The sequence below is a fragment of the Lipophrys pholis genome (genome assembly GCF_963383615.2).
Source record: "Lipophrys pholis genome assembly, chromosome: 11".
In the NCBI taxonomy this organism is placed as follows: Eukaryota; Metazoa; Chordata; class Actinopteri; order Blenniiformes; family Blenniidae; genus Lipophrys; species Lipophrys pholis.
Genome location: NC_137631.1, coordinates 23028556 through 23053533, shown reverse-complemented (window position 1 = coordinate 23053533; position 24978 = coordinate 23028556). Strand labels below are relative to the sequence as shown.

At 40.5% G+C, this 24978-nt stretch overlaps 2 protein-coding genes across 2 annotated transcripts in view; both read right to left on the bottom strand.

The window, feature by feature from the left end:
- Window positions 1–13009, bottom strand: part of cpne2 (copine II) — a gene marked incomplete at its 3' end in the record, with an annotated part of 55307 nt that extends 42298 nt beyond the window's left edge. The window contains exons 1-2 of the mRNA XM_080474584.1: window positions 12755–13009; window positions 7629–7829 (exon numbers count right to left, since the gene is read on the bottom strand). Coding sequence (XP_080330710.1) covers window positions 7629–7805 — 177 coding nt within the window. The 5' untranslated portion in view covers window positions 7806–7829; window positions 12755–13009. The remainder of the gene's footprint in view (window positions 1–7628; window positions 7830–12754) is intronic.
- Window positions 13010–16173: 3164 nt separating this feature from the next.
- nlrc5 (NLR family, CARD domain containing 5) overlaps window positions 16174–24978 on the bottom strand; it is a 43112-nt gene continuing 34307 nt past the window's right edge. Inside the window, exons 44-54 of the mRNA XM_080475241.1 lie at window positions 23811–23894; window positions 23635–23718; window positions 22749–22844; window positions 22502–22585; window positions 19963–20046; window positions 19548–19631; window positions 19367–19450; window positions 19192–19269; window positions 18263–18346; window positions 17998–18081; window positions 16174–17135 (exon numbers count right to left, since the gene is read on the bottom strand). Coding sequence (XP_080331367.1) covers window positions 17054–17135; window positions 17998–18081; window positions 18263–18346; window positions 19192–19269; window positions 19367–19450; window positions 19548–19631; window positions 19963–20046; window positions 22502–22585; window positions 22749–22844; window positions 23635–23718; window positions 23811–23894 — 928 coding nt within the window. The 3' untranslated portion in view covers window positions 16174–17053. The remainder of the gene's footprint in view (window positions 17136–17997; window positions 18082–18262; window positions 18347–19191; window positions 19270–19366; window positions 19451–19547; window positions 19632–19962; window positions 20047–22501; window positions 22586–22748; window positions 22845–23634; window positions 23719–23810; window positions 23895–24978) is intronic.

Here is a 24978-nt window from a genome sequence, read left to right as displayed (position 1 = left end):
CCCAAGAATCTCGAGCGTCCTTTATTGGCTCAATGGTAACTGTGACTTTGTTCAAAGGAGCCGATCTGACTGTGCAAATACCTACATGAAATGTTTATCTACCCTTTAGAAGAGTTTTTATCCAAACTTTCTCACATTCTTGTTACATTCGAAAGTGTTATTAGTGAAGATCTAAGAGGAGAACAGCCTCAGAAAGAGGAGGGTTTTACCTTCAGCCTGCTTACAGCACTTATCTGTCTAAAGCACGGGTAGGGAGCGGAGGAGAGTGGCTGCACTCCGTGGCTTAAAAACTCACATTACTGGGACATGACGAGGGCCCGGCAGGCTGAAGTGCACATCTCATTTCTGTGTCAGTGTGGATTTGAACCTGGCTCACCGAGCATTGGAAATGAATCAGAGCCTTTCAGCAATTCATCTCCTTTCTTTCTATTTTTTTCCTGCTTGCTATCAGATAACTGGAACTGACAGAAACGACAAAACAGGCAAGACAGGTCACTGCTGCTGAAACAGTTTGAAACACAGAGGCAGACGGTGATAATGCAAGAAGACTCACTGTTTGTATTCACTTGGAGAATTTTAAGAAGTTAAGGTGCTTTTGAACTAATCCAGCGATTCCCTTAGTGCTATAGTTGAGTGTAATTTGCATATTAATAATATCAATGATGCGGTTTAATACTGAACAATCTGCCCAATTAGGAGCCTTAACAGGAACATTTAGGACGGAGCCCTGAGGAACACCTGTCTTTATTCAAGAGCAGGAGGCGGGATCGTGATTTAATTCAATTCTTAACCTATAAAGGCAGATAAAAACTGACTAAAAAACTAAACTTTTTTAAAAGATTAAATACAGAAGAGGCACTGATGTTTTTGTTTTTTTTGCAGTCCTGAAACTTAATTTATGCTCAGCAAAATAATTTTTGTGTCTGTCTATGGTAAATGTGTGTTTTCCTGAGCCGAGCATGCTCTTGGGCAATTAAAAATATTCATTATGTTAATGACTAGTGTGAATAAAATGAGCATCGTGAGCATAGTTTTTGTGTTCTTGGTGGTGATGGGCAGACAAGGAAGGAAAAAAAAAGAAAAAGCCACCGCAGGGGAAACGGCTCTGAAAAGAAAACCCTCAATCAATGATACAAGCCTGAGTGGATTCAAAGACTCAAACAACAGAGGAGATGTTGGTAAAAAGCAATCATGACCCCCCCCCCCCCCCCCCCCCCCCCTCGCTGGCAAATGCTTTAACTGAGAACAAATATTTGTGAATTTAGAGGCAGGTTCTATGTTTTCATCAATTCACGAAAAATAATTAGGAGTTTTGTTTGTATCCACCTGACTCTGGTCTGACATCCACTTTCCTTGTAGCTGTGTTCTGTTTACCTCTGAGTCCTTTGGGAGGTATCCTTCTCTTTAGCCGTAGGATGTGCTGTCATGTTCACTGTCTGCTTGTTAAGGTTGTTTGGAGGTAGTGCACGGAAGCTGCGTGCGAGCTTTCACACAGAACACGGCAGAGGAAAGTTTCTGGAAAAGGCGCTAACAAGCTCCCCATGTCCGTCACAGTGATCGCATGAAAATGCAAATAGAACCGTTGCCTTTATGAAGACGTTCAATAGCTGGAATGAAACAGTGATAAATCCACTCGGTGCTTGACGCAAACATTTCATCTTTGCTGAATTAAATGTTACAAACTTACCTACACAGTGAGAAAGAAGCCTGCTGCGTTTGCTGATGTTTGGGACATATTTTGGGATTTTCTCGACAATGGTGATATTAAGGAAGCAGAATTATGAGGTTGATTAAAGGAAGCCGACATATACTAATTTGTCAATGTGAAAAAATGGTAAGTTAGTCGTCTATTTATTTATCTATTTATTAATTATACATCTTGTGTACCTGTCACCAGTTCACATTTATGTGGGCTTATATACATTGTTAATGTTTGTTAATGTAAAAAACAATAAACTAATGTTTACATATAAATATTAGTTTAATAGCTTTGCGATGACGTTTCACCACAATGAGTGTTCAAGGCTGGTAATCAGGTCTAAACGCTACCTTCCTCTGCTTCCCTTACATTCCCATCATTGTTGAGTCTTTTATAAACTACATTACCATTCAGGTAATTCGACGACGAGCTGACCTGCGGGTAATCGACACCAGAGTTAGAGATAAGGACTGATTGCATGTTCATAAATCTGTGCGCTCTGAATGAAGGTGAAGCTGAAGTGTTCCAGTTAAGCCACTTTAAGATTTTAGCTGATTTCTTTGGGGAGAGAGGATGTGTAGAAGTATGTACGTTTTAAGGGTTTAACTGGTGCCAGGATATGAAGTTTGAGTCCTTAAGATACTGAGTTTAGTATCTTTATTTTCCAACCTCAAAGAAGAAAAAGAAACAGGAGAATAAAAAGAAGAGGACAGAAAACAAGAATAATCTAAAGAACAAAGAGGAAACAAAAACAGCAGAAAACAAGAAGAGATGGATGCGGAAGAAACCGAAGAACTGGAAAAGAGAAAGAAACAGGAAGAAATAGGAACAGAAACAGAAACAGGAGAATGAAATTAAAAGAAATGATGAGAAAAAACTAAAAGAACAAACCAGCAAAACAGACGCAGAAAACAAAGAAACACATGCAAAGGCGAACAGAGAAAGAGAAAAAGGAAAGAAAAAGAATGAACCAAAACAGATTAGGAAACTCAACAAAAATAAACCAAACAACAAACAGGAGCAGAAATCTCAGTACGTTTTAGTGCATTTAGTGTTGTATTGAGTCCTGCTTAGTCCTTAAATGTAGTTATTCAAAACCTTAAATTCACCTTTTAATTCACAGTGAGACCGTGTCGAGACACGAGTAGAGTTAATTAGTTTAGATTGTTCTGAATTAACAATTCAGTTATTTGTGGTAAAGAACTATTGATACAACACAACCCTCATATGAGGTTTATAAATGTTCCACATATCTACAAGCAGATTACTCTTGAATGACTTGAATTTTAATATGTTACGAAATTAATAGGTATACGAGGTATAACCACGAAACAAATCCAATGACAAATACTGTATCTGAGTACTCATTTTAAATAAAAAATATGTGCATTCTGTTAAATTCCTCCAATCTCTTCATTTAGATGAGCACCTCAAATCAGAAATAGAAGTACAGATCCAGCAAGTAGTGTTAGAAAGTCTGTGAAGACGGTTAAACATCCCATTACATGTGAGTCCTCACTCCTAACACGTGTTGAGATTAGCATTAGGATTTAGAATTTGGAGAGAGAGTAATAATAAAAAATAAAAAATCACAGGATTTAGAAAATAGCCCCACGAGTCTGCCGACAGGGTGCCACGTCATTTACATAGCTGAGATCCATAGTTCTGTTCCTCAAAGCCTCTCTAACACCAGTTTTGGCCGCTATCATATTTTCCATAATGGCTCATTCAGTGACTTTCCTCTTGTTGTGTCGCTAATTCACGCCATCATCTTCATCATCATCATCATCATCATCATCATCATCATCATCATCATCATCTCTCTCTCTCTTTCTGCTTTCTCCATTAGTCCTCCTCTCTTGCTCCTCATCTCACCCTCTCCTTCACCCTTTTCTCCTCCTCCAATCTCGCACCCCCTCGCTTGCTCTCACACTCAAACCCCCTTCTTGCCCTCCTTCCCTCCGTTTCCCCCTCCTGATGGACCCAGCTGCTTCTCACACCTCCATCTCACAAGACAGGACGAGGATAGACAGAAACGGAGACAGACAGCGATGTAGAGGAGGGGGGGTTGGGGGTATAGATATGTGGAAGACAATCAGGAGGAAGAAGTGGAGACAAATCAAGGCTAACAGGAGGATGATCGGAGCGAAGGAGAGAAAGCCGGCAGAGAAACGGCGAGCTGCGGATAATATCCGAGAAAAAGGTTCGGGCCTCATTCCGCCTCCTCTCCATCGCTGCCTCACTCCAGGAGCACCAAAGCTTTTGTTTCCCTTCCCGTTGCCATGGTGACTGTTGGCAATTTCACATCGAAGCCACATGCCCTGCTGACCGACAGCTAGCTACAACCCGAGGCACTCGCCTACACACACACACACACACACACACACACACACACACACACACACACACACACACACACACACACACACACACACACACACACACACACACACACACACACACACACACACACACACACACACACACACACACACACACACACACACACACACAACACACACACAAGCCAGATTGCCCTGTTGACCAGCTGTTCGCAGCTGAGAAGCCCTGAAGCAGCAGCCTACACGCAACCAAAACTTGATCACTGCGTTTCTCTTGAGCAACTTCTATTTCAGAGAACATGCTTTTCTTTTCCTGCTCTATTGAAAGCACATCACACGTTCACACCGCAGACTGTTTCTGGAATTAAAAAGCCAAGCTGAAGAATCCCCCAAACGACGGACCTGAACTCGGCACATCAGACGATTGTGTGAAGAACAGTCTGCCCGGTTTTACCTTGTGGTGCCTTCCTGGACTCCATGTTTATCCTGAAACGATGCAACAGGCGGAAAAAAAAAGCTAACAGGAGAGCGAAGAAGGACATGTCAGCCAGACATTGTATAACAGAAGTTTGATCATCTATCCATCCTCTACAATACTTAATTAACTTGTGGTTAATAACCAGCATATTGCAGCTGTAAACAATCATGGACACTTACCTGCCATTTACAGTCACCGATTCCCCTCAACTGAAGACTGTGGGGAGAATCAGGACTACAAAAGTTTGCAACAAAGCCAGGACTTGGTTCTGGGCGTGGTGCCGCTCCACCCCATATGGCTCGGCAGTGATTCCTCACCCTAAATATCAAATCCGTTTCACCATTGCTGTGTTCTCTTGAGTATTTGCTGGCTACTATATTTGCCCATTTGGTTTTGTGTAGTGGTTAGCACAGGAGATCACCAGTTTGAGTTTGGGTCTGGAGCCTTTCTGTGTCGAGTTTGCATGTTCTACCAAAGCCCACAACATGACTTCAGGAATAACTGAAGAGCTTAAAGTGGCCCTAGGGTTAGATTATAGTGTGTGTGTGCATGTCTCCCTCTCTGTGATCTGTCCTGAATGTACTCTGTCTTTGCCAATCGTCAGCTGGCATCGGCTTCACTCTCCCTTCATCCTAAGTTGGATAAAACAGCAAAGAAGGTGGAAGGAATTTTCAATAAACAAAGAAGCACCTTGAAACTAAGCCAACATGGACCCCATCAATAAAGAGACTTCATTCCAGGCAATTAAGTACATCGAAACAGTTAGTCATGCTTAGAGCCCATCAAGCCTACTTAACTTAAAACAAGTAAATAGCTGTGATTAAAAGAATAAATGATTGAGTCATAATCATTCCCAAAAAGGACCAAGTCTCAGCGCCCTGATTGAATTCTTTTTGAGATCCCATAAAAATGGTCTCTTATCAAAATAGACCCAACCTGGAAGGCAGAATACTCCCTGGACGAGTTGGATAAGATGGTTAAAGGTGAGTGGACGGACGGTGGATGAGAAGCACACAACCTCCCGTTCTTCTTCTTTTGCTTTCTAACTTTTTCAAAACCTGAATTTCCAGAGAAACATACATTTGTGGGAACTCCGTGTGAAGTTTGAGACCATTCAGCCACTTGTAACTCTGTTCTGTTGCTCATGAATGTGGGAACAACCTATTGGGCCCAGCGTGCCACGACCGATGCCAGATGGTCCAAACATCACGAGTTTGGCTCTGGCTCACAATCTATAGGCTTCTGCCTGCCGAGGAACGCTGACAACAAAGAAACCCGTCTGGTCTTTTCCTCCACGGAAGGATTCAGAATGGTGGACGTAGCCTTGAAACACTCGCTGGAATCCACCAACCACCCTCTCCGCGGCCGCGTATTTATTTTTGAATCCTTTTCATCCTCTTCTTTCCACCTCCCTGGCGTTGAAACACACAGCATGAAGGAGACGTGTTCAGCTGCTTATGATCCGCTCACTAATATCTCGACTCTCTGCAGCTCTTCCTCTAATCTGCCATTTCATTCGCCACCGACTCTGCAGCGTCTTCCATCCACCCGTTTCACCGGGGCCAAACATGCGTCCTCTTCCCATTCTGTCTCTCTCTTGAGGTGAGAGGTATCGGCACTTGAAGATTTATCTTTGTAACTTGTTTTTTAACCTCGAAAAATCTCGTGACGCGAGAGATGTAAAACACGAAAACAGGGACGTCAACAACAGAGAGCAGGTGTTGAGTCTGGTGAGAGTACAGTGTGTGATACGGAGGAGAGACACCAACAGTGACATGAAGCAACATCCTGGGTTTAAAAATATGAAAGCTTCCATTTGGATTTTGGGGGCCACCAGGAGGAGCTGATCAGCTGACCTGAGAGACTCAGCAGGAGGTTAAGACTGAAGCAGCCCCGAAGAGTTAGGGCGGACTTTAAACTCTCGATTCCAAACACGACGCTTTAACTTTCTCCTGTGATCATTTTCCAGCAAAGAGCTGCCACAGTAGATCATTTTCTTCTCATATGATCCAACAGTTTTTGGTGCCAAGGGTGCAGAAGTTCACAACTTCAAACAGGGATCAAGTTACATCAACAATGGTTGAATGCCAAGATTTCCTGTTTCTGTTTCAATAATCAGAAGCCTTAAAAAGTAGAGGTTTTCAACAAAGTTTATAAGGTTAGATCGACTGTAGGATTGCACATATTGCACACATTATCCATTTAATAATTGGCCTTCATGAATATGGAACATTGCGTGTGTGTTTTAGCTCCTGCTGCTTCTGTAAGAAGTTCAATCTCATTCATCTATGTAAAAAAGACTTGCTGCCGCCCGGCGACGTTTCTGTACGATGAGATCATTTCTGTGACTTTGTGACTGATTCACATTTCTGCATCACTCCAATATGTTTAACTTTCTCCACCCATGATGTCACGGCTCTACCAAATCACTCCACGCTGAACGTAAACCAACAAACATGGAAACCGATCGCTCTCGTGCAAACAAGGTCGAATGCAAGCCAACGTCTCATTTGCATATGATACATCTCATGGTGTTATTCTTAATTGTTCCCCTCACACACGTACACATTAAGAGGATGTTATTTAATCATAGTGTTTTAATTCAAGTTAAAGCAGTTTCCTGGTTTTTTTTTTATTTGAAGAATAATTTAGTTTCTAATAGAAACGTTTAAAACAAAGTGAATCATGATCTGCCACTACTGAGGATTAAGGTGACGTAGACATGCTGACGATCATAACAATGCATTAGTAAATGTTATAAGGTGCCTTTATATATATTTGAGTACACTGAACCTGTATTTACCAGTCATTTTTACACTTTTATCTGCTAATATCAGCACTCTGTACACTCTGTACTCTGTACTCCTGTAAATACACTTTGTACCCCTGTAAATACCCTCTGTACCGTTCACAGGACTGGACCGTGCACCTTACCCCCTACACCCCCCACCCTCCTTCTTGCACTATATTCTACCCTTTTTGACTGCTGCACTGGCACTGGAGTTGTTTTTAATCTCACTGTACCTGTACATGTGACAATAAAAGGCATTCTATTCTATTCTATTCTACTATTGCCTCCTCCGTCTCCCTCCTTCCCTCTCCAACGTACCTCCACCCAGTTTCCGTCCACTTCGTGGAAAAGGACGCAGAAGGGGTCGGACTTGGAGGCTACGTCTCGGTCCAGCAGGCTGGTGGCGGTGACGGACAGCTCCACCCGGGTGACGCAGTGCTGAGGCGCAACGCTGCGGGTCTGGCCATCGTTGGCCGAGCCCAGCGTGTAGGCCATGGTCTGAGGTCACCGCTGATCACCCTGAGGGGCGGAAAACAGGGAGAGAAGATAAGTGAGAGCAAACTTTAGCTCCGTACCCGCCGACGTACCAGCCCACGCTGACTGCTTCTTGGTTTGGCTTTTGATTTGTTAACACTTTCTGAATATTTACCCAGGAGACAAAACTTCTCCAAGAAGTTTTATTCCAAAATTATGTTTTATTATCATTATGTAATTTCAACAATATTTCAAACTTGGTAGCAACAGGTCATAATTCAAGCAGCACAAAAGCTTAAAAAAAAAATAAAAAGAATCAACAGGTAACCTGCTGACTCATCTGGTTAAAATTGGGGTCTAAGAGCAGGAAGAGCACTGGTTGGAAACACAAATCCCAAAAGCACAGAGACATCAACATCAGGCATTAATGTGGAACCTTAACCCTCTACACCTTCCAGTCATTACGATTGCTGTTCGGAAAAAGTACCTTGACAAATGGATGGTGAAATAATCTGTCAGAGAGACAAAGCAATGGTTACAATTTCAACAACCTCGGCTCAATCTCACTCAGATTAACTATTTGTCTTGCAAAATCTAACAGACCTTTAAAAAACTGAAAATACTCATCTTTTATTCACTATTTGCAGTAAGAACTCAATCCAATTACTCTCTTTCAGATGCTTGAAGCGGTAAATATTTGGCTTTTTTTCCTCATTAAAAAATGACCAATTTATCACGTATTTGTCGATGGGACCAAACTACAAAACAATTCTGACAAATAAACAGCAGCTGTAACAAGTTTTTCAGCCTAAAAATCAGTATTTATCATGCACATAGGCCATATAGATTTTACTCCACCAAGTCAAAGACATCTCTCACCGTCATGAATTGTGACTAAATGGACATGTTATGTAACTGAAACTCTCTGAAGTGACCTATAGGTTGTTGTTGTTGCTTCCTCGCTGATGGAGGCTGTCCAGGATAACAAGGCAGCCTCTCGTTAGAGGTCTTACGTAACTCCTCGCACTTCTTCTACGGGCGCGCGCGTGTGTTGTGTTCGGCGTACGCTGGCAGTCAGCAAAAAAAAAAAAAAAGAAAAAAAAAAGAAAAAAGAAATCATACATTACTGGAAACACTGTTGTGGAGAGAATATGAGAAGCTTCCAACACACGGGGCGTCTGCATGTGTTGCCAGGCAGAGAGCTTTCACACAGATATCAGGAGCTCACGGGGACAGATTAGAACCACACACACACACACACACACACACACACACACACACACACACACACACACACACACACACACACACACACACACACACACACACACACACACACACACACACACACACACACACACACAAATAACTTTAGGGGTTGTATGAAGATATGCTATACGTTTAACATGAACTAATCAGGCGATGTGATCACCTGCCTAAAAATGTTGAGCAAATAGCCGTGATCCATTGAGGCAGACACGCCACCTCAACTCTGAAGGTGTGCTGTGAAGGTGTCGGCGATGGATCCTTTAAGGCCTGGAAGTCGTCAGGTGGCGCCTCCATCCCACTCCAGCACATCCCAAAGATGCTTGATTAGGATTACATTTAGATCTGGGTAATCTGTACGGCAGGTGAACCTCCAACCCATCGGGAAGCATTTCAGCCTGGTGCCAGTGCGTCTTATCGTTCTGAACTAAGCCATGAGCATATGTTCATGAAGCCTGACATCTTCACAAAACAACAGATATTATTTCAAGAACTTTTTTTTTTTTTTTTAACCTTCGTTACCTTTTAGGATCAGTCTTAAAAGACCTGTAATGGTTTTTTTTTATGGATAATAGATATTTTACTAGGGCACAAAACTGACCAAAACCTCGTAAATTTTCCAACTAATAATGAAAAAAAACCAACCTCTAAATAAGCAAATATTTTCTCATTCTGATCCCCACATGATACTAGAGTCCTGAAGCATTGAGTTTTAACAGGGTTTAAGATTTAGTTTATTATTTAGGTGCTTGGTTTTCAGGTTTATTTGTTAATATGGGTTTTCTTTTCATTAACTTGTAGTTCTGGTTTGGTATTTGAGGATTGAAACTTTTAAGTTTTATATGAAACTTATGTTATCATTTATCACCCCTGGAATTTTTTTCTTGGTTTCATCCAATTGGGTGTTTTTAAGTCACCTGTTACCATCATTCTCTGTTCTGCTGCTGGAGAAGTCACACTCCTGAATCCTCCTATGCACTTTAGTGCACTTTACACTTTTTGTATTTTGCACTTTTGAGAATTATGAAGAAAAACAAAAAGAAAAACGGCGTGGACCACTCAACAAGCTGACTCGGTCATCTCCTTTTGCTACTCACTGACCCGACCGCTCTCCGGCCAGTCTGGGCCAAATCGGGGACCCGAGGTTCACAACCGCTAAAATCAATACGGGTTAAAAATAACAAACAGGAAGTGAGCCGCTTTATAGCTCCTCCTTTGCAAAACAGTGTATAAAGAGTATCCATTGTGTCTGGATCAGACCCAGACACAATAAACTCTATTCCATCAGATTATCTTTGCTCTTCGGCTTCTGGACTGTCTAGAGCTTCTCCATAGTTTATGTTTTACATAAAGTTGGGCTCCCGTCTGAGACTCATCCGACCCTCGTCTGGGACAGTCGTCACATAACACCACGTCAAAGTCGACACCTTCTTCCATTGCTCTGTGGTTCGGTTCTGATTGTAGCTGATTGAGGTGGTGAACGACTGGTCTGCGGCGAAGCAGCTCCAGATGCACCGAGCTAAAGCAGCCCGAACGGATCCATGACTGAAAAAGACCCGGCTCCCAGTGAACTGCAGCCAGAATGTTTACAGTGCTTTTGCAATAATGCAATAAAACACATTTCCGATCACAAATAAGTATATTGGATGGCACAGCTGTCAAACTCATTCATTGAGGATACATACTATGCAGCACTCTCTCAATTATTTCTGTAAAAAAAAAAAAAAAAAACGTTCAGGTTTGAGCTTAATCACAGAAATGATTCCCCAAGATCAAAAAGTACCCACTGAATGAAAATGAAATATGAATAAATAAAAGAAAAAACAAACTGGGAGCTGGAAATCTAGTGTTAAACATTACAAAGACTACATGCACTCTGGCACTGGATCAAAGCCACAGCAAAACCTTCCAAATGATGAAGCCTCAGGCTCAGAATTGAAATGACATCAAGAGGGGGAAAAAAAAAAACCTAGAAAAAACATGTATATGCATCATGAAACGCTCAAAACAAACAGCGAGCGAGAACATGTGGTCTGCTGGATGTCACAATAATTCTCTATGTGGCTGCTTTAAGCAGAAACAAACAGTACAGCACCCCGTGTTCATGAAGGTGGTTTTTGTTCTCGCATGCTAAAAGGATGCCGTCTGTTGCTAAGATACTAATGTGTCATAACCAGCGTGCTCCTCCCGTTCAGCTCCTGTGATGTCACAGCGGTAGTGGCGATTTGCTGAAAATACCCAGTGTTTTTTTTTTGTTGTTGTTGTTTTTTTTTTATGTTTTTTTAAACCCCATTCATCGACTTTAGTCATTCATGTGAGGCCGATTTTAAAATAAAAAAAGCTTATTATGACTGCCTCCAACACTTTAACTCATTGTCTGCGTTTTCATTCCCTGTCATTTACGGATAATATTCCACAATGCCACGTCCATCAATGGAGCCCCGAACAGACAGCGAGATAAGCCAGACACCTGCTGCATCCCTCCAGTGATAAACACTCTGAAGACGAGGCCCAGAGAGGTAATTAAAAAGGCAGCACAGATAACACCTCGCAACAATAAAAGCATTATTGGGTGAAATATGACGAGCATCATGCCACACTGCACTGGGAAGCTGCAGGAAATCTTTAAAATGTTCCACAGAAGGACAGTGCTGCAGGTCTTTGAATGGATTTGGCACATTTTCTCTCTTTTTTTTTGTTTTGTAAATGATGTGTTGCTCAGGTAGGATTAAAAATAAAGAACAAAAAAACATTCATCTGATGGCATAATCTGCTCAAACACACTAAGTAACACACAAATCACAACCTGAAGGGAACAAAACTAAACAAGAAGGTGCATCTGTCAATGTTTTACAGAGAGAGGGAATCAGAAGCACACTTCATGGGTGGACATCAGGAGGGATGACAGGGAACCCCAGCCCAACTATAGAATGAAACTATATAAATTAACTCTTACAAGCAGACGGTCTATGTGACTGTTTGATTTTACAAGGCCAAAGTAAGTCATTGCATTTTGCACCATGCTGAGCTTAGTTTCCATGCTCAATGTGGAACCCGGGTCCCCTCCACTCAAGGTCAAGACTTTACCCAACGTGCCAAAGAGGGAATAATATAAATTGAGCTCGGTAAGGAATCTATTGGTGGAGCAATGATTTAGACCTTTCACTCACAGTGATGATGCCTAGATTGCTCGTGCTGACCCTGCTGGATGCGTTGACACATCGGGTCAACACTGCACGTTCACACCCCCTGTCACCTCTCTGCAGGAAGAAGAGGAGGAAGAGGAGGAAGAGCGCAGGTGATGGGAGCGGAGCGTCTCACTTTTCTAACAGCAGGTTGATCTCTGAGCACATTCATTGGCAATTAACACGAGCCTATTTGTAACCTTCGCGCAAAACAGTGATACTTCAAAAAAAAAAAAAAAAACAACCAACAAAAAGGACAATTGAATTCCACATGAACTAAATTAAGCTTTTCCTCCTCCTGATGTCCACTGTGCGTGCAACGTGTTCAGCAAAATGCTCCATCCTCCGCATGTAACCTCTCTAACCAGCGGACTCCAAACATTTAAGGCTGTACTGACATGCACACGTCTCTCAGGATCAGAATTTGTTCCTTGATAGTGAGCGGACAACAATAGAAGAAAAGAAAAAATCCACGCAAATGTCCACCGAGGAGGAAGGAAAATCAGAAATCCGACTCACCTCAGAAAACGACGACCAACTTCTCTCAGCCGCTCCTCACTTGATAATTGTCTTTAATTGCTCCGCGCAGTGAGGAGCAATTTCACGGAGAAGGAGGGAAAAAAATTGCTACTTTTGCTTTCTTCCTACAGAGGAGTGGCGGAGGCAGAAGTTGACATGTTTATAGCGAACGGTCCTCGGAGGCGCAACAGTGTGTGCGCGTAAAAATCATCCTGCGCGCAAGCTGGACTCCGCTCCGCGCGCCTCAGCGCCACTGACGGATGGAGCAGATGAATCAAGCCAAAACACACACACACACACACACACACACACACACACACACACACACACACACACACACACACACACACACACACACACACACACACACACACACACACACACACACACACACACACACACACACGTTTCAAATTAAAGGCACATTTTCAAGCTACCGTGAAGCACTTCCGTCTTTAGAGCTTCTCAATTCTCGTTTATGTTAAACATCATCCTGGATGGTCAGATTTCAGTTCAGGGGCCACATGGAACTAACTGGTAAGAAATAATAAGATAAGATAAGAAACACTGGCCCAAAATGTCCAACCACACTATGTTCTCAAATTCAATTTTCTTCTATATACACTGAAAAAAATTATTCTCAGTCATTTCCACAAACACAAAAATAGTTTGCTGAGTTAATGTAATTTAATCATGTCACACATTTCCATCTATTCATATTACGTAGATTGAATCCCATTTATTCATATTATCTGAACAACGTGTATTAGAATGAACCATTTAACAACAGGAAACTCACTATGCTCATGTTAATCAGACATATTTCTGATATGTAAACTGAAAAACTGCATAGTTGATTTTTTTGAGTGTAGTGTTAAACATAGCACAGTCATGTCAGGGCACTTTTACAGACACAAAGTCAACAAATCCACTTCAGTAAGCATCAACAATGGTGGGAAGGAAAAAAATATTTTAAACACAAAGAAACCTGCAGAACCAGGCTCAGAAATGGAGACCTTCTGCTGTTACGTTACCCCCCCCCCCCTTTTTATTTTAAAGCCAAACTTATTGTGAACAACCTGAAATCCAATGAAATCCAAAATAAGGAATAAGAGTTACTTTTATTGAAAAATTGCAGGCAATCACTTCAATCACGTCAAAAAAAAAAAGATTAGTTCTTTTTTGCAATTTGCATTTTGCAAGCGATCACAACAAAATATAAATAAAAACACAACTTATATTTATGTGTTCCTATTTTCAAGGATTAGATAAAGAAACGTTTTCTGATAAGAATGAGTCTGTAGTTTCAGATTAAAGTCACAACTCTTGCATCGCATTTCTGATACATCAAGTTACCACACAATAAAACTAGATGGGCGAGAGTAATCTTACTGATCTCAATATACTGAATGAATAATATAATCTTTGTAATTTTCTGTTAATTATTGGACTTTATTGTTGATGTTTTTTTAATTGACGTCTGTTCACATAAGGGGAAACTAGCATTTGCACATTGCACTACATTATTTTGGCCACTAGATGGAGCCACGAGACCATAAATTAAAATTGAAACCTCCCCCGCTTCAGTTTGTTCTCACGTGCGATTTGAGGGCAAAAAACTTTAATTATAAAATTAAGCATGTTAAGTCTGTGACAGTTACACATTTACTTTCATTTGTGGAGTTTCATGGTTTGATTGGATTTGATATTAAAATACGCAAATACATAGAAGTCTACAATATCAATTTTGAGGTATAAATCAGAAGAATTTCCATTTTGTATAGAAGAAAAATAGCACTTGTGACAAAAATGTTACTCTAGATGAGTATTTATTCTCTATGCCTGCATCCGGATTCTCTTTTAAAAAAACAAAAACAAAACAAGAACAGTAATAGACACCCATTTATGAATAATTAAAGATAACAAAGCCAGGATTCATTATTATTATTTATTGTGTTTCTGCTGCTCAGAATCAGACTTTCAGTCTCACATTTTACAGAAACATTTCAATGAAAAATGAAAAAAAAAACAAAAAAAACAATGATAAACACAAAAACATTTCCACAACTGACAGTGTCTGCAATTCAAAGTAAAAAAAAAAAGAAAAAAAAAAGTACACAGTACCTCTTTAACAAATATACACAATACAAAAATGGTCACACATTTCATTATTTGTATTTGTCAAATATCAAACTGTGTGCATTTCATTACAATTGAATAAATAACTTTAAAGTACAACCAAATGCTTGCTTATTGTTTGAAATTAAAAACTGCGCAAATGAAAAGAGAATTTGGAGCGGGAGACCACAACCTAGAATAAGAGCAAATAACTGTGAGTTTGTGATTTATTGTGTTTTCAGTTATGTGGCCTCCGCTGTAAACGCATGACAGTGCAAAAGTGACATAGAGTACACACACACACACACACACACACACACACACACACACACACACACACACACACACACACACACACACACACACACACACACACACACACAGTCATTACAGGTGCATCTTAAAAACTAAAAATATGCATAGAATTATGATCATATTTGCACTTTAATTAACCTCAAACATCTTTTTGGATTGTTGAAGGAAGCCGGAGGTGAGGTGAGATGCTCGCCACGACACCACCTTAGGAAGAAACAACTTTTCCCTGCTTACTCTAGTTTTTAAGAGACGCACCTGTCACCTGAGGGAAAATATTCTTGAATACAACATAATTAACTTAACAAAAACAACCAGTTTATATATTTTTCCAAATAGATAAACACAGTGCAAGGCTTGTCTAAAAATAAAATGGATAAAAAACGAAAATAAGCTTGTTGAACACTCTTTTCAATATATATTGGCAAGAAAAAGTGTGAATTTGCAAATTTTCCACCTTTAATTGACCATAAAATGTGCTTAAGCTAATATTTCTGTCCAAAGAGCATCAGTCAGGTCAAGTTATCCACCAGAACTGGTCATTCCTTGATGCACGTGTCAATAAAAACGTGAAATATATATTACTTTGTTTTTGCATGGTAATAGCTTACGGCAATCAGAGCATATTCTGATGCAGAAAACCCGCCACTTTACACGTGGGGGTTTAACTTTATTGAAGAATGTAGAAACGCAGCTCATTTGAAGCTGCGTCTCATGTGGATCAGTGCAGTGTTACGGAGTCACATTGGCATCAAAGTGTGCGTGGATTTGCGGAAAAATGCTGAGTCTGCAAAATGCTACAAATGGAGAACAATTCTAATGAAATTTCTTTCAATTAAAACAAAATAAAAAATACATTTGACTGGTCCAGCCGATTAGAATGCCGTGTAAGTCGCACCTGGACTAAAATGTGCCCGTAATTAAAAAAGAAATAAGTAAAGTTTACTGAAACGTCACCAGTTTTATACTGTAATAGTTTTTTTTCTTTTACATTTTAGTCTTTTACGTTTCAGAAAGCAAAACAGAAGCCTGAGATCAGCAGATAATTAGTCTTCTGTAAGTAGAGTGTATTAATAGAAGAAGAGCAGGATACACGCTCACACTCAACAGTGTGTGTTAGTTGCCTTTCACGTGCAAAAAGCAGCTTTCAATGGTGTGAAGAAGCTTTTCTTTGACTGTATGTTTTTTTTAAAAATTTTTACAACCTAATATTCTCAGTATCGTAAATAATCTCGGAGTTAGGATTATAAAAAAATCTGCACGCCAAATCTTGTCGGCAGCAACAGAATGGGAATAGAATCATGAAGAAGTTTTCACTTCAGCAAAAGAGTCACAGAGTCTCTATTTCTCTGACTTGTGGTCGTTTTTGAATTTTCCACGTAACATAAACAATATTCTTTTGTTTTTATATGGTCCGTAATGATTCATGCCTTTTTGTTTGAGGCATATTTTAGGATGTCAGTAATCTTTCAACACAATTTCAGTTCCAAGTGTGTTTTAAATGAGTTATTCATGGCTTCACTCTCTGATCTTTTTCTTTTTCATCACCATTTCTGTCCGAATATCGTTCATCACACAATAACCCAACACTCGGTGTGACTTTGGAGGGTTTCTACCAGCTTTCTTCTGTGAGACTGCAGCTGCATTTGTACACGGTCAAACTTCTACACACTCAAAAGACGAGCCGCTTTCTTCTTAAAACAAAACATAAAACACCTTCAAGTGTGCGCCAATGTTTCAACGAGCGGCTCTCAGAAGGAATAAAGTGTCCATGGAACCTGGAATGATTCACGACGACTGCTCAGTGCAGGTGGCGATGAGACTGTACGTCTCTCCACGCCTCGTAGAAACCCGGGACCATTGATCTCGTTAAGTGGAGGAGAAGTTCAGCCTCCGGTCCTTCAGGCTCAGCATCTGAGCTTCACCCGGGGGGATTTTGTTTTTCCACAATCTGAAAGCAGACGAGCGCAAAGTCCGAGAATAGACGGTGAGACCTCCAGGAAGAGTGACTGAAAAGTGCAATATATCACATTTACATGAATTCCTTAAGAGAATTCGTTAGCACACGGCACGAGGAATATTCTCTCACACACTAAACAGTAGCGCAGCTGCAGGAGTGAGATTTGGTGGTTTTTCACACCAGATTGTGTTCTTGAAAAAACAAAAGTGTTAAAAACAATTAAACCGCTGTTAATGTTTCTAAGTAATGGCAACAGGACACACACACACACACACACACACACACACACACACACACACACACACACACACACACACACACACACACACACACACACACACACACACACACACACACACACACACACACACACACACACACACACACACGGTTTCAGGATTGAATAAAGCTTTTAAATGGCCTGTTAACAAAAGCATCCTACACCAGGGTTGTTATCACTGTTCACTAGTACCTGACAGAAATCAACAGGGGGATGTAAATTAGACCCTGAATACAAGACAAACGCGCCTTTAAGACGTATTTCCCGGGGGTTTAAGTTCTTTTTCCAAATTTTTACGGAGAGGAATGTGATTATTGCTGCCGTATGAAGTGATCCCCGCACGTTATTTTTATTGGAATTCAGTTTGCAAAACAAATCGTGCTGCACTTTTGTTTATTATGCAGTTTATTCTGAAGAATAAAAAAAACGACAGAACTTTGCATGTGTCACTGCAATTCATTTAATGCACGATTTTTCCTGTTCTTGAATCCACGTCATCATTTTAATGTTGATGATACCAGCGTTTGGAGAAGGCCGCGTTCACGACATCACACATACCCACAGAAAGCTTACCTGATGACGTGCAGAGCCGGGCAGGACTTTAAAGCTCTGACCAGCGCCTCTGCTCCAGACAAAGTCACGCGGTTCAATTCCAGACTAAGAAAAATGAACAAATATCGTGTTATGCTCCGGATGAAACAAGGCTTCCCCTCGATAAAACAAAAGTACAAAGAACATTAAGCAAGTTTTTAATATAAAATCCATGTCGGCTGTTAAAACTGAAGGTGTTTTTGTGCATGTGAGTACCTTTAAAAAAAAATTTAAAAATCAGACTCACTCGATCCACGTCAGTTTGCGACAGACAGGCAAGACCTTGGCCAGCTCCAGCGCCACGTTATCATCACAGTCGTTCCACCCGAGACTGAATGAAAACAATAAAACGGACATTCGATGAGGAAAAAGCAGCAACTTTATGCAAAACGTTTCTGTTTAGAGAAACCTCCGAGGAGGCCAACTTTCAGAGTCGCAGGACAATCTTAGCAGTCCCTTCTGCTCAAAGACTTAAAAGAACTTGACAAAAAAAACAAACACATTTACAACCGTTTGAGGAACTTTTTCTTAAATACGCCTTCATTCTTAAAATCAATCTTAAAGTTGTGGGCCAACAGGAGGGATGTTCAACGTGACCAACTTCTCCTTCAACTCAACAAGATTGTAAATTGGTGGACACGTCTTAAAAAGGAAAGTGCTTAAACAACAATCCAAATTTAACATCATGGATCCAGGCTCACTGTGCTCCAATAATGCCCCGGGCACATTTAACTTATGTAGAAGTTATTTTCATGAGCTGAGCACTTCTTTCAGACCAGGTGGAACGATGATGATGATGATGATGATGTCAAATTGAGCGTTAATGTCTCGCATCAGGCAAACATGCTAGCTTGGTTTTATTGTCCAAGTGGTGGTACTATGACTCCACGACCTGTTTTCTCTCTGCACACACGGCATGGTGCACTGAGCTCATCTGAATGTGGACAGACATCATGGAGGCTAAACCGTCTGTGGAACCCTGTGCTCAGTGCGTCGATACGCACACACTGCTCTGAAATCAAGAGAAAACTTGCGAGAGTTTTCTTAAATCAAAGCAAACCTGCCGAATCTGGATGCACCACTAATACCATTCAAACTTAAAATCCCTCCAGAATACAAGATTACCATGAGATGTTTCTGGGAATTTGAAAAAAAAAAAAAAAAAAAAAAGCGTACCCCACATCTTGTATGAGAGGACAATGAGCCAGACTGGCAGCGACAGCGCACAGCTCCGATGTTCCAACAGAGGTCAGACTATCGGACCAGAGAGAGAAAAAAAACAAAACGTTAGTAAATGAAATGGTCCGACTGGATTATGAGTGTGAAGCAAAGAGAAATGAACGAGTCTTACTGAATCTTGCTGAGATTCTTCATGCACATCATCGCTTTGGAAAGATGAGCAACTCCCTCGGAGCCAATGCGATTCTCCGAAATGCTAAAACAAGGGTGAGATGTGCATAAATGACATAAATATTGGGACTATTTTGGGGAAATGTAATAGATGATAGAATAGAAACGTGTGTGAGACGCACTCCAGCACAGAGAGGCGAGTCAGAGCAGGCAGAACAACGGCCATCCGGGCAGCAGAGAGGTCACCGAGACGGTTCTTTGCCAGACTACAAGAGAGAAACAAGCATGTAAAAAGTTCCACATTAAAAAGCACAAAACTTTTTTTTTTATGCTTTTCAGAGTGTAAAGTTTTATCCCTCATTTTTGAGTTTAAAGAGTGCACCAGAATCTTAAGGACCTGTTGCAAGAACTATCCTGAACTCTTCTGACTGAACACTGGTCACAAAATAGAAGACGGACGGAGTTAATCTGTATTGGAATGTCATTATTTCAACTATCCCATCCACGTAAGGCTGTTCAATCCCTCAGTGCAGTTAAATGAGAATAAAAGAACCGATGTGTAAGTTCTTTCACTATAACACCTAATTGTTTTCTTACTGGAGCTCCTGCAGGTGCCTGCAGCTCTTTAAAGCCTCGATCAGCTTCTCTCCTGACTGGTCACTGATGAGGTTCTCCGACAGGCTGAAGAACAAACACACACGCAAAACACATTCACAAACAAATAAAAAAATGATAATGACCTATGGGATTTTTTTCAAATCATAAATTATGACATGAGTTTTTACATCTGTTAAAAGGTAATCATGTGCATGTCCTTTTGTGATTTCACCACTAGATGGCAGCAAGCAACTGAGGTTTACATTACTCACTCTCAATGGACTCACTTTGAATGTTTTTTGAATTACTTCATCAAATCTCGTCATGTGATCTTGGAACATTTATGATAGTGTTACGATATTAATATCAGCTTCTCACTTTACCAGTGAACACTGTCACAAAGTAAAAAGCCGAGAATATTCCTCTTTGGCGTCACCTGCAGCAATAAGCCCTGACTGCAGTTATTTTTAGACTTGAGACAGTTGGCATGACTTTTGGATTAGCCCCTCCTTTTCTCTCTGGCACATCCACAAAAACTTCCACTTTGTAACCCTGCCAATGCAAAGGTTTGCCCCACCAAACCAACCCTGTGTTACTTTAGTTAGAAATACTCCCAGACTCATTAATGAAATAAAACTCTTCGGGGTTGTATTACTCTGGGAGTACACAAAGTGCTTGTTTTCGCCATTCAACCCATGCACGCCCCCCCCCCCCCCCCCCCCCCCAAAATAATGAAATGATTAATGGGAATTGAAACTATGAATGGCATTACTTCACTTAATTCTCAAAATATCAACAAAAGCTGGATTCAAATCCTTGTAACAAGGTTGGATTCATATATGTGTATATAATGCATGTAAACACCATTCAATAGATTCAAATTACAGCTCCGGTATCTATGATGGTACTAGATAGTTTGTGGCGGTGCCATATTATAAGAAAGACGAGCCTGCTGCCAAAAGGGAACAGCTGGTGGTCATGAAGACGAGGAGGAGGAGGGTCGAGTAAAACGACCGGCATGATCCCAATGAGTTTTGCTTCCTATGTAACACTGCAGTCACTTTTATGAGGTACAACTTCATTGCATTTCTGAAAGCTTTACGGGGACACTAAATTGTTGGAAAAGTGGGCAGCAGTTCTTATATTTATGTCACAATTTAGAGTCCAACAATTTATGGGGAAAATTTTATTTAAGAAAAAAATTTTTAACCTTACAATTGAGGTGAAATATATTTCTATAGCTCCGTTTTCATTGAACCTCTTGCCAAATGGTATAAAATTGACCAAGTTGGGAACCATTTCCCATCAAGATGGCCTAAAGATTATTTATTACTACTGTCCGATGATATAAGCACCATAAATGATTCATTGAACTTACTGAGCATTTTTGAAAATAGATAGAGTCACTTTCAATAGTTTCCTAACGGACAGTTGAAGCAGTTTCATGTATTTTTATGATAAAAGCATTTTAACTTGGAACATGAGGTGCTCTCCTAGAAGAAAAAAGACAAACACTACATGTTGTTTAAGCTGTTCAAATAATAAATACTATGAAAATAAAATTTTTACAACATCTATTTTCCTATCTTCTGGTATTTTCTTGAATTTCGCGAGACTATTTTTGAAAGAAAACATACAAGAGATGCACACGTCACCAAATGTTGTCAGTTGCCATATAAAGTGTAAAATAACTGCTCATGTTGCTTAATCTGAAGCTGAAAGAAGGCAGAGAAAAACATTTCACTACAATTGTGGATTTGCACGCAAGCGTGTCTGATAGGCTGTCGACGGGTCCAGGAAGTGCCCTGTCTTGGCTCACAGACAGCTGGGATCAGCTCCATGAAGCGGTGTAGAAGATGGATGGTTCTGAAGTGTTTCACACCATTACCCTTCTGAACTCTCACTACCAAAGCAAATAATTAAATGTGGATACATTATTTTATCACTGGAACAAACAACAGATGTTAAGGTGTTAAAAAGTGGGAAAAGGTCACTAATGGCAGAATAATTTTACCACAGACAGAACGATTTTAATCAAATGTGTGTACCGCTGCGGCTTTTGGAAACTTTATTTAGAAATATATGATACAACCACAATCGGTTTTTCTTAAAGAAATGACTAAAAGCTACTTGTCTCAGATGGTAACATTACTCTGGGAAAGAATTGCATAAAAAAATAAATAAGTTTAGTTTTTAGGATTGTCTGTTATTGATTAATTTTACCATTAGTGGTTTATGAGGACAACATTTTAAAGTTTAACATTTGTTTTTACCTTATATAAGTTAAATTTTACAGCTTTACTGGTAGAAATGTTTGTTTACGGTTCATCTTTGTACTATTTTGGATCAATTCTGTCACATTCACACTCCATTTTGATTTTTCTTTGTCTTCACAGCTTTTATACACGACATAAAGGGACAAGATGCAAGATGTTAAAATAAACCAAAAAAAAAAACTCCTCTGAGCTATAAGGGTTAATTAAAATGGAGGTAATCAGAGCTTGCACAAAGACAAGCCGGTAATCCCAGTGGGACCTACATGATCTTCCTTAGCTCTTTCCACAGTGGAAGGAGTCTGATCAGCTGTTGTATTCCTGTATCAGAAATCCTCCAACCATCCAACCTGTGAGAGAGAGAACGGGAGAGTGAGAAAGAGAGAGAGAGAGAGAGTTAGAGAGAGAGAGAGAGAGAGAGAGAGAGAGAGAGCACATGCAAAACAGCTGACCAACTTTTCCGAGCATTTGTTTATGTGCAAAATACACCTTGTCCTGACAAACAAAACTCACTCGATCTCCTTCATCTGCGTGAGTCCTTCCATTGCATGAAGGAGATCGAGGCCAGTGATGCATTCCGAGTGTCCCCCCATGGACGTTTTATTCAGCCTAATACAAAAACACACAGACACACAACCCACACACAATCACATTTATTTATTTATTTCCCACACTGTTTAGAGCATGACACTTGACGGAATGGTAATTTATGGACTGAACCAGGAGCGGACAACCTGAAGGTGACTTTCAGGGAAAGTAAGATTATCTACATTCAATCAAAAGACGTCTCATGTGATAAGGACGAATATCAATGCTAATATGATATGTATTTCAATACTCCATAAACAACACTGACATTTTCTTTCTGTGTTCCAACCTTGCACATCAACAGTTCCAGGCACTTAACAGCTTATCGCCGTGTCAGAACAGGGAAGGAAGAATGGTAATTTATCCCAGAGGGAGGTGGGAGAAGGGTGGGAATAAGACGATCATACCCTACTAATTGATGACAGGGTTTTTGTGGAGTTGATGACAGGCCGGCATGACGAGCAGCAGCAATAGTGGCTGCAATGTGAGTGCCGAGGCGGCCGCTCTGGCACCGGCAGCGTGAGCCAACGCATGGCGTCGTAAATAGGCTGGATTACTCGAGTCGCGTAGCAGGATGTGTGACTGAGCAAAGTATGTCAGTGTGGCGCAAGCGGAAAAAAAAGCAAACATGTCCCCTCCGGAATAGTTTTACGGGCTTAAGTCCGTGTAAATAAACGCTGAGGGGTGCACACAATTTTCTTAACCTTAAAAAAGTAACTTGTGAGAGGTCAGGTTCTGGATGATGAATGTTTTTATGGGTCTAAAAATGTACCGGCTTTTCTAATTGAAATAAAGCTCCTGTGTTTCTTACTTGAGACTGCGTATAGAGCTGATACTCCTCAGTGTTCTTGACAGGCACATCCGGCCCTCCAAATTCAGCTGCACAGAGTCCAGACTTGGGGCACACACAGACATGCACACATATAAAGACTGACATTTTCATGCTCATGCTTATCAACTGCACGAGTTTGTGGGTGAACATCTTACCAAAGGTCTTCCAGACCGGGGCACTGTCCCAGCGCCTCTATTAGCTGCAGCCCTCCAGGCACGGACCACACACAGTGGGACAGACTACAAGCAAAAAGTCAAATAACCATTCATTGGATGCGTCTTTGAGAAAACGGTGCCAGGCCGGTTGAAGGGGAAGGTAGTGAGAGCAGATATGTTGCATGGCACTAAGCAAAAGGCAGGAGGTTGAACTGGAGGAGAGAGTCAAGGATGTTAAAGTTTTAGTCAAGGTCAAGACAAGAGCAGGGTTGCCAGGTCTGATTAAAAACAAGCTAAAACTCAATCAAACTAGAAACTGTAATTACAAATTGTAAATGAACACCCATCAATTGCCTTCTATAGAAACATTCTGAACTAAATACAGTGAGAGTAGATCAGTAGGCTTATTCGCAGAAGACTTGAGGTTTAGGTTGGTTGACCTCGTCACCCTGTTTAGAACTGACAGTAACCCAGAATGACACTTGATTAACCAATAACCGTCAGTGAGGATGATGTGAAACTCTGTAGCGACTGATAATAAAATACCTGTCGATAATGTAATAACTTTCCAATAATCTAAAAACATTTTGACAAAAATTTAATTAGTAATAATATATTATTTTAATCACATATTAGATTAGTAGTAGAAAACCCCTTGAATATTTTATTGCAGTTTTTGTGCAGTGAGCTTAACAATAAATACGATGCAACTCTCTCAATCATAGTTGCAGTTCTTTTTTTGAATCACATTTAAATGACTAAAATTATACAACGTATTTGGCAAATATTGCGTCATATATTTTTTTATTAGTGGTTACAACAGACCTGCATGATGCTGTGAAAAAGCTGCCTAACGTGTTCAAGACAAGGGTTATTTGGAAGAAACCCACCCAATCTGGCAACTAAAGGTGAGGAGATCCTGGGATGCAGTGAAAGAAGACATGCAGGAGCGAATGAGGAGGAAGGAGATTATCTATTTGATTACCAAAATAAGAAGAAAAAGAACTGAAGATTGAAATATTTATAGAAAACTTTCTTGCAACCTGTGGAGACCGCAGACAATTGTAACGGCTCCTTAAAACATGTTTCTCAATAACTCAGACCGTTTTCAAGCAGACTACATTTTACTACCATCAAAAAGTGAAGGTGGTATTGCAGGCTGGCAAAC